Source organism: Triturus cristatus, chromosome 9 (assembly GCF_964204655.1).
Source record: "Triturus cristatus chromosome 9, aTriCri1.1, whole genome shotgun sequence".
Taxonomy (NCBI): Eukaryota; Metazoa; Chordata; class Amphibia; order Caudata; family Salamandridae; genus Triturus; species Triturus cristatus.
Window position 1 is genome coordinate 585,236,107 of NC_140592.1, and position 16,998 is coordinate 585,253,104.

The 16,998-nt window shown below is 45.3% G+C and overlaps 1 protein-coding gene across 4 annotated transcripts in view; it reads right to left on the bottom strand.

Annotated features, from left to right (window-relative positions):
• Nucleotides 1-716: 716 nt before the first annotated feature.
• Nucleotides 717-16,998, bottom strand: part of CCDC9 (coiled-coil domain containing 9) — a 347,944-nt gene continuing 331,662 nt past the window's right edge. For all 4 annotated transcript variants that reach the window (XM_085625629.1, XM_085625627.1, XM_085625628.1 and 1 more), the window contains one exon: nt 717-1,776. In XM_085625629.1, coding sequence (XP_085481755.1) covers nt 1,772-1,776 — 5 coding nt within the window. In that variant the 3' untranslated portion in view covers nt 717-1,771. The remainder of the gene's footprint in view (nt 1,777-16,998) is intronic.

Genomic DNA, 16,998 nt, shown 5'->3' on the forward strand with positions numbered 1-16,998 from the left:
CCAATATTACAGTAGGTGGAGTGGAGGGAATTAAGGGTAGGGCATAGCCCTTGCAAGTTAGCTGAATGAGACCGCAATTAACCAAAAAACTGCGAAACCTCTACCCCCCCACAGACACAGGAAGGTGATGTGTGATGGGGGAGTGAGGTTTTGAGGTGCCAGAGGATGGTGCAAACTGGATCAGATACTGGTATCCTCTATCTCTGCCCCAACCTAAAAGAGGGTGATATAGCTACAAGGGTTCTCCCTTGTACCATGTACCCCCTTTGTTCCTTGCACTTTGTGTTGCACCTTCATTTGCATTGTCTTATCCCCCTCTGCTCCGTATTGCTCTGCCTCAGCTATTTTGTGTGGAGGGAAACTTGCACTGATGATGGCCATTTGGTACCTCTGCATCGGTTATGCGAGTGCAAGAGATGTATAGACTGCTGATATCCATGTGCTACCAGTTGAGTGTGTGTGTTTATATGTGCGCATACAGAGGAGAAAGTTGGGGGGGGGGTAGTGTTAGCTTTGGCACAATAAACCATTATTACATCCAATAAGTGAACTTCTATCGGAATAAAACCATCAACCAAGTGAAAGTTTACTCTCCTCATCCCCCAAACAAATATGATTTCCAGTATCTACACACTTCTACCACAATACTGATAACATAATACACTATGGTTACACACACAGTTATAATTCTGAACATAATAGACAGACACAACGGGTTTTTATCCCAGCGTTTGCTCAACAAATACGACTTTAATTTAAAACACACATTTTATTTTTGGTTCATTTTGAAAAGCAGCACAAAGGCCTCCAGGCACTGCAGTGCATTTGCAGCGGGTGCTGGCTGGAGGCTTCACCCACATGGAAACGCATCCCGACATGGGTGCCTCATATTACACAGTCTAGTGATTACCCAAGTAGGATGCTCAATTGACGTCCACCGGATCATGTTGGCATTCCTGCCTGTTCCAAGAGTTGGCGCAGTCAAGGACACAAAGCACTATAGCTTAATTAAAATATATATTTATTAAATGTGCAGACAGTGGAACTCAGTTGCTTGGTTTTCCATTGAACGAAAGGTGATCCACCACTTTTTTTTAATCGAAATGTTGCTGAGCGGGGTATTCTGGTAAGTGCTTCGGATCGAAATGCACCCTCCTAAGAGTCGGACTAGCACTTCTTCAAACCTGCACTTCCATTTCAATCTCAGACACCCAAGACAACACTAGAAAAATCAGATATATGTGCAACATATCACTCGAGCAGATGGAACTCCCCCAAACTATTAAGGTTTAGTACCGGGGAAAGACAGCAGTCCTGAAAGTGCCATGTAGATAGAATGAAGTAGGGTTCTTTTCAGACAAAAAAAATTTCCCTTATGACGCGAAAATAACATTCTTGGCACTTTTCCATTCTTCTCCTGATGATGTGCTCGGCCACAGTGTGCACGGTACAGCATCGCGGGTTAAGTGCAGCTCGTTGATTGGCCAACCTTCTAATGACTTCGTTTCAATCCCATCAGGCAAACCACTAAAAGCTTAAAAGGCCTCAGCACCGGAGACGTGTGGGAGAGGTGCCATGCATTATTCACGGCCAAAGCATTGGAAATAAATTGCTCACGTTCACCGGGGTGGGGGTGAAGGGGTCTGACAAAACGGATGAAAGGCTTTGTCCAAACAGTGCAGCTGACACAGTGTGACGGATTACGAGCGCAGGCGGCGGAGGAAGGCCTTGGGGTGGATGTTCACGTGGAAAAATCCTTCAAGAACGGTCATCATTCTGCAAAAGAGAAAAAAACAGGCGCATTTAAAATACTCACAATGAACACAAAGTTCGCATCAAACCCGAACCATCATGCGCAGTTGAGCTGCGAGAAGGCATCTCGCTTCTAAGAGCTACAGCATATCCAGTGCTTTAAATGGGCCGGTACTCACAGGTACTGAGTACCGGCACTTCTTATTTTTATCACTCCGAATCTCACCGGTGCTCATGAAAGGGTAAGCGCATTGGCCTCTAGTGGTGGTAACGTGTCTCTGACAGCCAAAGCACTTCTGTAGCCCTGAGCTGAGCCCCGCTGAACTATGTAGTAGGGGATCATTTGCGTGAAATCCGGGTGTTCGCCATCATGCAGTGTTGCAAGGAATCGAAGCAGCCCAGTGACAGCACAGTGAAGAAAGCCATGGGTCGTAAGGAGGTTAAAATGGTTTTAATGCCACTCGATTCTTTTGTGTGGGTGTCTGCTTATGTTTGCCTGCTTGCATGTGCTTGTTTTTGTGTGAGAGAAAAGCGAGAGAAACATTACAAAACAAAGAAAAGTTAAAATATCAGTGTTTAGCTTTAGTTTTGTATAACGAGTTAAACTGTTTTCTTTATAGAATCGCATTTCTTGTGTGTTTTTTGGTACGTGGTGCAACTCGTATAGAATTCAATAAGCATCGGCATGTCTTGCCTTTAGCCCCGCCCCTTGACCCGCCCACTCGCCACATTTGAATGAGTACCTGCACTATTTTCCCACTTAAAAGCACTGAGCATATCAGGTGGCTGAAGTAGGTCTACTCTACACAAAGTAGCAGCCGAGGCTGGACTGTGAGTCAGAAGGCCCACTCCAGTGAAGTTCAATGCCAACACATATACCACCAGCCAGGGCTTTAAGTGGGATGAAAAAACTGGGGGGGGGGGGGGTCTCTCAAAGGGGCGTGGTCAATGTAATTAAGGGCGCGGCTTAAAAACACAAACTAAAAATCTGTGTATAGCACAGTGTGCCTCCCGACTTGTATTTTGCTGTTTGTCATTGCATCCAGATATATGATATAACAAGTCACATCATACCTACAAGTCAGGACTATTGGCTTTGTCAATGGTCGCTAGTTGCATAAGATAAATAAGCAGCAACTATGGCTTGTATACAATATTGAAAAAAAACTTCCACTTAAAGCCCTGGTGACACCACGACAATGTTGCTGCTCCTGAGTTTCAAAAAGAGAAGGGAAATTCAGAGAGAAACCGACTCTTAAGGACTTCCCGTCCTCCACAATGCTCACCACGCGCACATCGATGTGCCTGCTGTCACTGCAGTTCAGGAAAAACAAGCATTTACAATGCAATGGTCTCGGCATTGTTAAAGTTAGAGCTATTGGCATTGCTCATGACATTATTTTTGTTTATGTTTTTAAAACATTTAAAGAAACGGCATTGTTATTTACAATGTCAATAGCTTAATCACTCTCAAATGCGAGACCTATTGCATTTGCACCCACACACACAAAGCCACCCACACACACAGAGCCACCCACAGAGAGCAACCCACACACAAATAGAGCCACCCACAGAGCCACCTACACACACACACACACGCAGTAGCCCACTGACCTATTTACATTATGTGCACTTTGTGATTTGCATGGTACATGTTCTTTGCTGCAGGCACATTAACCTTTTGTGCTACCTTTCCAGGAGTCAAAACTTCCACTAGACAAAACTCCGATCTCTCTCTAGGAAGAACATTAAACACCAGAGTCATCATGACATTTTTATTGTTGCCGAAAATTGCTGGTGGCCAGGAAGGGGGCAGCAAGCGCTTGTAAAACCTTAATTTACTTGGAAACATAATGTCTCCACCCAAAGTCAGCGCCCGGTCTCACCGGTTGCACTGCCCTAGAGCTGGCCATTCTCAAGGGTCCTGTGACCTAAGTGACAGAGTCACTGTTGTTCTTGGCTGTGCTGCTTCATAGGCCTGCTAGCAAGACTGGAGGTGAACTTCAGTATGGATTGTGGTGGACAAACCTTGAAGGTTAACCCAGACTTGCAGGTGCTAGGGTCTACCTGCTGGTGCTTAGACACCAGCGCTTCTAAGGTCTTGCGAAGCCTTCTAAGGTCTAGAATGGGATCGTGCTCTCTCAGGAAAGTGGTCAGGTGGACTGGTTATTAAGGCTTAACCTGGTTCCCCAGTTCCAAATTCAGCAGCTCTGGCCATAGTGCCACATCGTCTCCAGCCAATGGAGAAGAGGGTCGGGTTCAAGCCCCTCTTCTGAAAAACACTAAATCTCAAGAGCGAGACTGCGCAAGCGCAGCCTTCGCAGCCGAGACCTAAAAAACAGTTTGCTGCGACACCCAATCAGCTTGACCCTCCACCACAACACACACAGGCCCGAGGGTATTTGTGAGTCCTGCTCCACAGCCCCTGGCAAGAGTGGTTTTGCAGGCAGCGATTAGTTTGGAAAAAAAAATATTTTCGGACACACTCTGATATGGGAAAGCCGGAAAGGGGGGGGGGGGGGGGGGGGGGGAGGGAAGAGAGAGCAAGGACCTGGGCAGAGCAGGGGAACGGGGCAGGAGTAGGGAATGGACAGTAGGCACGAGAGGGCATAGAAAGGAAGGTGGGGGCAGGGGGAGAGTGGAGCTGCAGGAAACTGCTTTTGCTGCCGCTAACTTGACCCGAAGGGTTTGGAGCGCTTAGTTACATTACACAAGGACTCATTCCTACACATTCTGAAAATCATCACGTTCACTTTGAAATGTTAAATATTTTGCAAATGCTTGTTTTAGGAAGTCAGTGGGCGTCTTGCCCTTGGGCCTTATTGCATTTTTGTCCTTTTAACTTTGGGATGCGCAGACCCTGCTCGCTTCTGTTAGCCCCCTATCGACACCATTAGGACTCTTTCGAGCACCAAGGGGCAGTCTGTGGCGTTGTGTGCAGAAACTATTAGTCAAAAAGCCCAAATGTGGTTTGTGAAAGTTTTTATCCCCAGCCGTTTGCACAAAGTGTGTTTGCGTTGTGTGTGCACTGGCATTTTGCTTAAGCAGCTGGCAGTAATATTTTAGGCATCCCCTCTGTAGGCACAACTTTTTCAGCAACAGTTAAACTAATCTCCGAGTGTATCCAAACAGTCTATGTGTGGTCTCTTTGTGTAGTGCTTCCTGCTGCCCAGGGACCACTGGAGAGGGGGGGGTGGAGAAAAATCGAACGAGGGCATGGCAGGGGGGTGGGGGCATCATGATATTACGGGATTCCGTGTCTGTTAGCTTTTTATTTTGCTTCTCAGTGTAATGTCGTTAACTATGCCTGAAGAATTAAGTTGCTGAGAAAAGGTAAGGACGAAATAGGTTGTAAAGTGTTTATATATTTCCAGGAACATAGTGAAAAAGCAGCGCACAAAGAGAACGGAGGGCTTTGCCGGCACACAGAACGTGTGGGAGCGGGGGCACAGGCACCCATGTGCGATGCGTTGAAAGGGTCCCCCGAAGCACTCTGATTCAACAGGTAAATAAAATGCTGAAACTGCGAAGCGCTCGTCTTTTAGGATTTCACAGGGGAGCAAATAAAAAGTAGAGGAAAGAGTGAGAACCTCGTCTTGAAGTCACGGTTTTCAGTAAGAGAAGAACTGCTAGACAGAAAGAGAGGGAGGAATGAAAGAGGGGGGGGGGGGTTCAGCTGAAGCGGCAGAGCAGAAGTGGACACTGTATTTTACTTCTCTGGGCAAGAAGGAAAAGGCAGAGTCCTGTTACTTCTCTGCTGCCCGTCCTCGAACGCCATGAAACGCCGAGCTTGAGGGGTGAGGAGGAGGGGAAAGAGTGGGGGGTGGGGGCAGCTGAAGCGGCAGAGCAGAAGCGGACACTGAATTTTTCTTCTCTAAGAAGGAAAAGACAGAGTCCTGTTACTTCTCTGCCGCCCGTGAACCATGTGAAATGCAAGCAGGAACCACATTGTTACCTTAACGCTTTTACTCACTATTCAGAAATCAGTGAGTGCTTTTACCTGAAAGGGGCCTTGAAACGCCGAGCCAGGAAACGCCGGACTTGAAACGCCGATCCAGGAAACGCGGAGCAGCAAGGAAGAGGCGACCCCACGTCCCGCAAAGACCGCGCATAAAATGGCCGAACCTTCTGATGTAAAAAAAAAAAAAAAAAAAAAAAAACACGCCCACCACGTGTAAAAGAGGCAGGGAGTACGAAACGAGAAAGAAGCGAAAAAACACGCCCCCGAATCCGAAAAAGACGGGGCTTGTTTGGAGAAACAAATCTCTTCTCCAATGGCTGACCAGCATTTAAGAGGCCAGCCAATGGAGAAGAGGGAAGAAGAGGGGCGGGTTCAAGCCCCACTTCTGAAAGTCATTAAATCTCTCGAGCGAGACTGCGCAAGCGCAGCCTCCGCTAGCCGAGACCTAAAAAACGACCGCCTGTGCCAGGGCCCAAAACTGAGCCCGATAAGAGACTAGTTTCGATGCCGCATTAAAAAAACACTGCAGGTGCTCAGACTAGGTGAGACCCGGCCCACTTAAAGCCCTGCCACCAGCTCCGAGCACTGTGTAAGGAGGCCCGTGATGGTCGGGGGCTCTTTGAGGTGGTGGGAGTAAACGAAAGGGAGGACGATTCCTGGCAGGGGTGCAGCATTACATGCCCACCTCGTGTGTTCGCATGGGGTCGGGCTGAAATGCACCCATTCTCGAACGGCCTTTACCAGCATGGTTTTCCAGGTGCCGGAACAACACAGCCAGTAAGAATTGTGCACAGCGCAATTCCACACAGGACGTCCGCTCCGCACAGCTTTAATCAGGGTCCTAGAGGTCGAGAGAGCTGAATACATTCTTACTATATAAGAAACTGCCGTCAATGGGGCAGAGGGTTATTTCAGCCAATACAGCTCTAAGCACGTGCTGTATACAAAGAGAACACCAAGGAAGAGTGGCAAGCACATCCGGGGAGAGGATGTGGTTCGTCGGCTTAAACTGCTGACTTTGGTGCAGGAAACCAGGGTTCGAGCCTCGGGGTTGCGTCCACATCCTGTGATTCTGGGCAAATCACGTAATCTCCCCGTGCCTGAATATGTAATGTACATACGGGGCTCATGTACAGCGTTCCAATACCTTCTGGCCAAGTTCGCGCTATATAAAAGAAGCAAAAAAAAAAAAAAAAAAAAAAAATTCTTTGACAACTTACAGGAGTAGAAACCGAAGATGGAGCAACAAACCACTCTGCCTGCTTGGAACACAGCACTTTCTAAGCTAAATTATACCTAAATACCACATTCTCTCAGAGAAGTGAAATGTGACGTAGATGAAAGAAGGTGACTGGTCAGGGCTTTAAGGGGGCTGGGTCCTGCCGGCGCTCAGCACCGGCAGTTTTTAAAAGCAGGTGCCAAGAGGAGTCCCTACCACGCTCTTCATTTTTACCCTCGGGTGACAAAATAAAAACCTTCTGCAAACCGCCACTGCCTCTGATGTCTCTTCAAAGAGACTCGTTTTTCAGTTTTATATAGCGCAAACTTGCCGGTTCTACATGAGCACCAGTTACATTACACAAGGGCATATTCATTTTTTGAATCACAGGACATCAGGCTCGAACCGGTTTTCGCAGCTCGAAGGTCGGCTGCTCTAGCCTCAAGCCACAACCTCACCCTCAAGAGCGAGTGGCATTTTCAATATTATATTCAACGAAGTAATAGTTGCTGTTTATTTATCTTATGCCACTGTCCTGGCTTATTGTAGGTGCAATGTTACTTGTTGTGATATTTCTCTAATAAATGGACAGAAGCAGCAAAATACCAGTAGGGCAGCACACTATGCTAAGCACAGATTGTTTTACCTTAAGTGTTTAAAGCCACACCCTTACAGTGGCCATGCCCCAATGAGAGACCCGCAGTTTGTTCATCCCACTTAAAGCCCTGTGACTGGTCATGGTCATCGTTTAAGGGGGTATCTCAGCTACCTATATAGCCTCCCTCCTCTCACCCCCGCACTCCAAAAGTTTAAAGCGGGGCTCCATTTAGGTTTGAGCAATTCAAGGTGGCGGTTGTGGTGGGGTGACTGCTGAACACGCCACCAAAAGACCGTGAAGGTGTGTGCGGAAGAATACCTAAAATGGCCCTGGTCAGCAGAGAGGAGTTTGGTTAAGGCCCATCTTGAAGGAGAGAGGCAGTAATGGAGGCAGCAGTGAACGCCTGTTACCAGTTGCAACCAGCGGTCTGCAGTGGGACAAATCCTGCAAGTGGTGTGTCAATATATGTGTCCAGAGAGGACCCAGAAGAGTAGAGTTGGAGGGAAGGGGTGGTAAACTGGTGAAATATTGGGTTTTATTTACAATGTTGATATCTGATGCTACAATATGGTTTTGGATATTCCTTCATGTAAATTCTCTTGTGTTTTTGTTAACTAGCACGGTTACCGGTGTGATTCATTTAATCATGCTTATGAAGGCCACAAGTTATATAAATTGCTTTTACAGACACTGGAAGAAAACCGTAACAGAATTCATTTCCTGTTGACGTTTGCTAGGGAAGAAACATGGTGGTTGGCAAACGGGAGTGCTTGTAGAGAAGTGCTCTGTGCGGACAGCCGTCGTCACTGTCCTCTTTCCAAGCAAGTAGTCAACGATACATAACAAGAAGGGACAATGCCAACAGTGCAAAGAAGCATCTATTATAAAGTCATGAAGTGAAACGAGATGACTAAACTGACCGGTTGCGAGATTGTGTTTTGGGATCCAACCAGGGGAACTAGCTGTGAAAGCAAACACTCCACAGGTCTTAGGTCAGCTATTCTTAAAGGTCGTCATGAATTGTACAAGACTGACACGTTGAAAGCTGATCTTTCAGGGAACAAAAACTGCCACCTAAACACACTTCTTTGCTTGGATGAAATCTTCAAAATGATCAAATGAAGTTTCAAGGGCTTCGTTCGAGGCTAACTGTTTTGTATTGTATTGTTTTGCAACATTTATATGGCGCTTATTACTCATATAAATTCCACATGGGTATGTGTGGCAGAACCTAGGAATGTAAGGGAACATCAGTTCAGAGGGAGTAGTAGTTATGAAAAGACTTGACGCCATCTTTTCCAACGAAGAGCTGGCCTCCGTTACTAATATCGTCCCCATCGACTGGTCTGACCATCACCTTATACTGTTCACCATTGCTACCACTGCAAATCTCCCTACTTCCAAAATCAACAGACCTAAGAAATTGACCAGGAATCTAAAATGTATCCCACCTGGTGTCCTTGAGGCTAAACTCCAAGCTCGACTTCTTCTCATTCCCCCCCTCACAAAATGCCAATGAGCTCACTGAACACTTTAACAATAATGTCACCGGTATCCTTGACCATTTGGCCCCGCCTAAACTAAAAAACCAAAGAAACACTCCCTCTAACTCTTGCTTTACTACCGAGCTTAATAACGAAAGACCGTCTCACAGACTGTCCGAAAGAACATGGAGACACCATCCTTCTCCCTCCCATCTTGCACTCCTCAGATGTGCTAGATCCATGTACAAAAAAAACTTATCTTTAAGGAAAAGGCATCCTTCTTCCGCACTCAACTTGATCGTGCCAAAAACAGACCTAGGGAACTCTTCAAAATCATTTGAAACCAAACTTCCACCCGCACCTCCGAATCTGATCGCCTCCTCCGCCAGATGTGAAGAAATTTCCCACTTCTTCTAGGAATAAATAGCTCAAATTGATCAATCCTTCCTTCCCACACAGCTCCCCTCCAACTCCCAATGCAAACCTGTCTTCACCGCCACATCCCCACCACCTGTTGACCCCTTTGCTCTTCCGACCGCTACCCTACCGCTCCCCAGCGACACTCCTCACCTACCTACTTCCCCCACCACCTAACCACTCCTCACACCTATCCCCTACCACATCTCCGGAATCCAACTCCCCTAACTCACAATTAAAGAATAATGCCTCATTGCTCAACTTCCTCCCCATGACTGAGCTATAAGTCCTTAAAATAATTGGTAATCTTAAACCGTCCTCCCACACAAAAGACCCCTTACCCTCTAACCTTATCCCTGCTCATTACCCCCTACTGGACCACAATCATAAACACATTTCTCTCCACTGGCTGTGTCCCCACCTCCCTTTAACTTGGACAACTCTCTCCTATAATCAAGAACCCCAATGCTGACCCCAATGACCTAAATAATCTACGCCCCATCACTAACCTCCCACTTCTCTCAAAAGGCCTTGAAAAATGTGTCCTACTACAACTAGACAAACACATCGAGAACTTCAACCTACTCATTCCCTTTCAATCAGGCTTCAGGAAAGGCTGCAGAACTGAAACAGCAATGCTCGATGTTATCGATGACATCCACCACTCACTCGATAATGGCGAGACTTGCCTTCTTATCCTCCTTGATCTCTCCGCAGCGTTCGATACAGTCAACCATTCAGCCCTCCTTAACGTGCTTCGGACCCGTTTCGGAACGGTCTATAAATGGTTTGTCTCCTACCTACAACACCGAACTCAGCACATCAAAATTCAAAACTGTCTTTCTAACCCCACTCCTGTCTCACTTGGGAGTCCCCCAAGGATCTATTCTCTCTCCCTCCCTCTTTAACCTCTTCATGGAACCCCTCACCCTCATTCATAAACAAGCAGGCATCAACTTCCACCTCTACGCCGATGACACCCAAATCTATTACAAGATTAAAACTCATAATGACATCCTACACCTGAACAACACCCTCACCAAGATCCAAACCTGGTTCCATTCCAATCATCTCAAACTTAGCCCTAATAAAACCGAAATCATTCTCTTCTCCCGCAAAAATAACCCTCTGCCCATTCAATCCTGGATCTCTGACCTTAACGCACTCAACTGCTCACTCACCTTGTCCAACTCCGTCAAATCTCTTGGTATTTCTATCAACAACACCCTAACCCTCAACATCCACATCAAAAACTCTGCTAAAGGAGCCCTCTTCACTCACCGTCACCTCAAGAAAATCAAACCCTTTATACCTACCGATGATTTTAATCTTGTTGTTCAGTCACTTGTTCTTTCACGTATAGATTATGGCAACGCCATCCTCAACGGAATCCCAAAGGTCCACCTGGCTCCAATCAAAGCTATGCTCAAGCTTGCAGCTAGGCTCATCACAGACAGCAAACGTTTCGATCATATATCCCCAGCTCTCAAATCTCTTAAATGGCTCCCTATGTAAAGCAGATCCGCCTACAAAACTACCTGCATTACTCAAAGTCCTCAACCAAATACTCTGCAGTACCTCCCCAAGAAACTCCTCATTGCAGGCACCACACGAACTCTGATAAGCAGCAAGACCCTCCTCCTAATCCCACCACTTCATAAAAAGAAATCCACACAATCACGCTCCTTCTGTGGTAATGCCCCTATCATCTGGAATGCCCTCTCAAAAAACCTGCTCTGTAACCCCTCCTATTCCAGCTTCAAAAAAGACCTCAAAATCCACTTCCTCAATTATTATTGGCGATCCTAACCTGTGACCTGCACTTGATCTCCAATCACCATGTTATATTGGGCCTGTAAAACCTGTCTATTTCCTGAACATCATCTACCCAATTATTTGAAATGTATAGCTTTTGCCCGTTTACCTATTTGATTTGTATATCCTGCATGTTGTCTTCATTATTCCTTATCTACTTGTATGTCATGTTGGCCCAATTATTATTGGGGGTCCTAACCTGTGACCTGCACTTGATCCCCAATCACCATGTTATATTGGTCCAATTATTTGTCCATTTCCTTAACATCATCCACCTAATTACTGGAAGTGTTTATCTCTTGCACCTGTTGATCTGTTTTGATTTGTATACTTTGCATGTTGTTTCATTATCTTTTATCTACGTGTATGCCATGTTTATATTATCTTACTCATGTAAAGCGCTCTGATACTTCTGGGTCTAGCCAGCGCTATATAAAACTTTTAAAATAAAAATAAAATAAAAACTTGATAAAAATGACAAGCTAATACTTAGAAACAACATTAGTGTGTTTGCTAAACATGAAACGTCAACATTCCAAGAGGGGAAAATAAGTACATTTCCAGAAAATCAGAAGTATTTGGAGTTACAGAAAAGACAGTGGTCTCTGCAATATATGAAATGCTGATTTTTGTCAGATAATTCATACTGATCTGACATGTATGTTGAAAATAACGCCACATTTCTTCTCTGCAAGACAAGGGTTACTCGATGCTAAGGTAGCTTTTTCATTAATCACACGGCTGCATGCTCTGATCTATGACAACCTTTTATTGGCAATATCATCAAACTATATTTCTGCCGTTTGAGGCCAGTGTCTGGGACACTGATGCAACTTAAGCAACATGTGTGGTCTTTTAATCTCCAAGGACTCTGCCTGCAGCGCTACCCTGCTCTCTAATGCCCGATATATTGTAATGAGTGTATTTTTCCAGGTACTGCAATTGCCAAGTAGAGTCTTAGTGGAATTATATGATACGATTGATAATCAGCCGTAACAAAGCACTATAGGAAAACAAAAGAAAGCAGGAGGAAGGAAAAAAGGAACAAACATTTTGAAAAACGGTTGCAAATTATTTCAACTTCTAAATACAGACTACATTTATTGAATGTAAAATAGGTCGCCTATTTATTTTTATTCCTGTTCTTTGGTAAATAGTGCTGCAAAATGCAGCCTGGGTCAACTTCTTAGATCTGGCTTGACAGCACAGCTGCCTGCAATAGGTACTGTTACAGATTCCTTAACATATAAAGAGTGGGGGATTTGGCTCCAACCAGAGCAGTATTACTCTCTCAACTAACGTACTTGGCTTTTTGGGCACCATTTCAACTAGCAGGAAGTGCTTCTACTGGAACGCATGAGGGACTATTTTACACCTGAAAAGTAGACTCAATCACCATGCTGTTTGTCATTTTTAATTCCAGTCTCCTATAGGCATTCCATACAGAAAGTAAACCTTTTTCACAACGTTTTCTCTACTCTGTCAAAGTCAATAGGGCTGGCTTTAAAAAGATAAACCGTATCTGTACATGCTACATGTTAACAGCATTTGTGAAGGTCTGTGTTTGCATATGTTGCTGAGACCTACTGGCTTTACCAATGCTTGTTAAAAATGCATCTGGCCCGGACGGCTTGCCTGAACGCCATTAAGTGGGTGTTGGCTTGCTTGGTAAGTCAAGTATTACTGGATGTCTTTTAGTCCATTTCTTTTAAAACTGTGATATAAAAATAAGCATAGGGCTACACTTTCTAAACAGAAATGTTTCGGGGTGCATCGGGTCGGCTTCGTGCAATTCGATTTATTCATGTAACTGAGGGCCTGATCATGCGGTGGCGGTCTTATCGCCATCGGAACCATTTTCACGGCCCGCCACATTAGGATGGTGGGCGGAGGTGCGTGCGGTGGTCAGAAAGACCGACTGTCATGCATCTGACGGGCTCCTTGAGTGTGCGGTGGAGGGGGTTGTAGTCCCTACCATGGTGGCAGTGCTTGCCAGGCACTGCAGTAGGGATTATAATGTCCCTTTCCGCTGTCAGTTTCATGGAGGTTAACATGCCGTGAAAAGTCTGGCATTAAGGGACTTTGGGGGCCTGTAGTGGGCCCCACTTGACCCCTGGCCCCAAGCAGTGGGCACCTATGGTGCCCCCTACATATCCCTGCACCATGTGGCAGGCACCGCATGGTGCCTGACACCTAGTGCAGGAATATGTTCAGTGACCCCTTTTTGTCTTGAGGTGTGTGCTGCAGCCAGCAGCACCCACTGAAATTTGAAATATAGGCATTGCGACCGCCGTGGTGGCGGTCGCATTGTAATGCCTGTGTTGGTACCGCCGACACCCTGTAGGGCGGTCCCATTCTCCGCCCGCCATCATAATCAGCCCCTGAATGCCCATCAGTCGCCAGTGCCTACAACTCACTTCAGTTCAGTTCACTTCAGATAATACAAGACTCTTTTGGTGGCGGGAGGGGTGATGCAACATATTGCCTTCTAAGCTGGCACTCTGAATCCACAGTTATTTTAATCTAAAAAAAATACACAACCCACACAGAAAAGAACCAAAGACCGCTATTACATAAAAAGCTTCGTAAAACATCACTACATTTTTTTCGCCTCCCACTGCATAGTCAGCGAATCATGGAAATAATATGCCTTCATATTCCTTCTGGCTTAAATATGGAAGTTATACAATGAGCTTTACATGAGTTAGTCCCAAATAGACATGACATTGCCTGTAAAGGTGGATCTGAGCTTTAACCTTTCAAAAGTTTTTAATCTCCGAGTCTAGACAAATATAAGCAGTGCAGTGCAGTGCAGAACGCTCATCTAGACAGAAATAATAATATAGCTGCAATGGGGGGGGGCCTAGGTAGTCACTGAGGAGCGACGGCAACTTGCTACATTTTTGAGGAGTGACGCAGAGGCTATACAATGACTGTATCTTAAGAACTTCACACACACATTGAGAGAAAGGAACACTTCCGTTTCTGATCTCTCCAGGCCATATGGGCAAGGGTCAGGCAGAGTGGCAGGGGCATCTCAGGGGACCTTTGGCATTCCCACCGTGTCACAGGACTGGAGGGGCTCTTTCAGCCTTTAGCAACTTTATATTTTGTTAATTCTATCAGCGTTTATCCAGGTTTACTGTGAGCTTTGTGAAAAAAAAGAAACTGCAACTAATGCATTTGCGCATATATTTAATCGGAAATACTTGAGGGCCTAATGGGTTTGGATGCTACAGGTACCCATATGAGATCTCAATACGCTCATATGAAAGAAAACTTGAACATGGTATCTCACACACAATCCTACCTGCAACTGTTTAAGCCCCATTAGAAAACATTCTTTTAACTCGACTAGCAGTCGGTCGGTCGGTGCAGAAGCTATTGGCTTGGCAGGCAGCGCCACCATTAAGAAAGGACTTATCTCCGTTTCTACCCATATTTCAAACTAAATACAGGTACGGAAGAAAATGGTTTTCTGTCTGTGTTTATGGACATGATTCGGCAGCAAGGAAACCTGGGAGCCTTAATTATAATATATCATACTATTAACTGCATCGATTCTACACAGCAGACATTTCTGGGAAATAGTAAAGCCAATTAGCGCACACTCCACCATCAATCGTGCCTAGTAACCAAGATCTAGATGGGTACACAAACCTACAGTTCCAGTTAACCTGCATCTCTTCAGGTTTAGGACTAAATTCTGAATTCCTCCTAGAACCCCCTCAATGCATATTATCCTGTAACTTCGACTACTGTGACTTCACTTTAGCCTTCTTAGGGTTTATTAGGGATGAGCTAATATTCCAGGGCACTTTTCAGCTCTGTGACCAACTAATCAAATGCGACAGACTCCAGTGCTTCCATGTCAATGCAATATGTCGCTTCGGTAAAAAGGACACTGGTCATGCAAACCGCTTACTGCAGTGAGTGAGGCAGACTAAACAAGTTACTCCCTCCAACAACTTACACTCACCAGTGGCATCTTTCAGAAAATCACATATGCTTGAGTCATTCCCAGCCTTCAAGTGGAATTCTAACCGGACTTGATCTTAGCATACCTGAAAGCTTTTTAAAAACATGTTGCACGTTCACCTTAATGAAAAACACCCAAACGGGATTCAATGCGTTGAAATTGCTTTCACCTCCACTGTACAGAGTTCACCACAGCTCAGATTTCAAAGACCAAGAGTGAAATATTAACAAGCAGGTGAGTTTGACAGCGGGGAAAATACACGAGAATACATTAAAAAAAATTCCAATGCTAGCAAAATGTAGTTGCAACTAATTTCCTCAGCAATGGATTTTACATAGATTCACAGGCGTTTGGCAGAATAACAAACTGTACATTTTTGTTTAGTAAACTTCTTTCAAAAAAAGTAGGGCACAAAATTAACTTTACTAGAAAAAGCTGTGGAGAACTGAGTTTCACTTCAGATTCTCTTGCTACTTCTGTGTAAAAAGGGTTGTACATGTATGTTTGTGGTATTTAAGAAGCGCGAACCTAGGAGAAAGGCTAGCACACGGTCGTTGGAATAATAAGAAAAGTAGCTGAATATTGGGCAGCTACTGTACTGTGCGGTAGTGTTCTTTAAAGAGACATGTCTTCAACTCTTTGCTAACTTTAAGAAGCTTTAGAGTAGTCTTTAGGGATACAGGGATATTGTTCTAGATCCTGGGGGCATAAGTGGAAAATGGACTTTAACATTTTGTTTTACACTTCTTAGTCTCTAGTCCGATTGTGGCCTGGCGGTGCGCGTGCCACCATAGACGGTGAGCTTATCCTCAAGATAAGCGGGGGTCCCGGTCATGATGGCTTCGTAAATGACGCACCTGATCTTGAAGATGGTGCAGGCCGGTAAGGGGAGTCAATAGAGTTCTCTCAGGATGGGAGTAAATTGATCATGTCTCTTCCATTGCTGGATCAAACATGCTGTAGAGTGTAGGATGCCCTTTAGGGGTACCAGTGTGAAGTCTGGAAAGCCATGAAGCAGGGCGTGGCCACCATCCAGATGCAAGAGTAAGAGGGCTTGAACAGAAGAGCTCAGCAGTCGCATTCTGGAAGCAACAGTTTCACTTTATTTAGAAAAGAGAGCTGGTACCATGCCATCCTTTGTTTTTTTGGGTACAATGTTCCTATTGGTGTCCAAGTTAAATCGAAGTGACTTGGCATTCAGTGACAGTAGTGTCTCTTAAGAGTTTGCGGACTCTTCCAAGTGGCACTCCGCAAACGTCTACAAGAAGCACTCCTGCATAAAGGGTTACTGCCACTGTTGCACAACTCGATGAGTGTGCGGTCACTTAGCCTTCAGAGAAATGGGTTGGCGTTGGTATGACAAAAGGTGATGGCTGTTGCTTTCACTTGCTTTGGAGAAGGGTGCTGAAATAAGTCTGAAGTGTTTTTTCATAACTATTTGGAATGTAAGTCACCTGTTAATATCCAGTGACTGAAGCACTCTCAAGTGTAGAGGTAAGATCCTGGAAGAAAGCTTTCAAGATTACAGGTCCAATAATGTGGAAGTGTAACAGAAAATTGGGAAAAACATGGGATTTGTCCTCAGGGCTACCATCTCCGTGAAGCCTTAAGAAGCGCATCTTGATAGAAAATGCTTGTATTTCAGTGACTTCACTGCCAGTGAGCAAGTGCACCACTTTTCAGGAAATATAATTGAGGATGGACAACCCCGCGGCCTAGTACGGAGACAGAGGGATTTTCCCCTTCTCTGCCCTTCTGTTTCTGAAGTGCCTT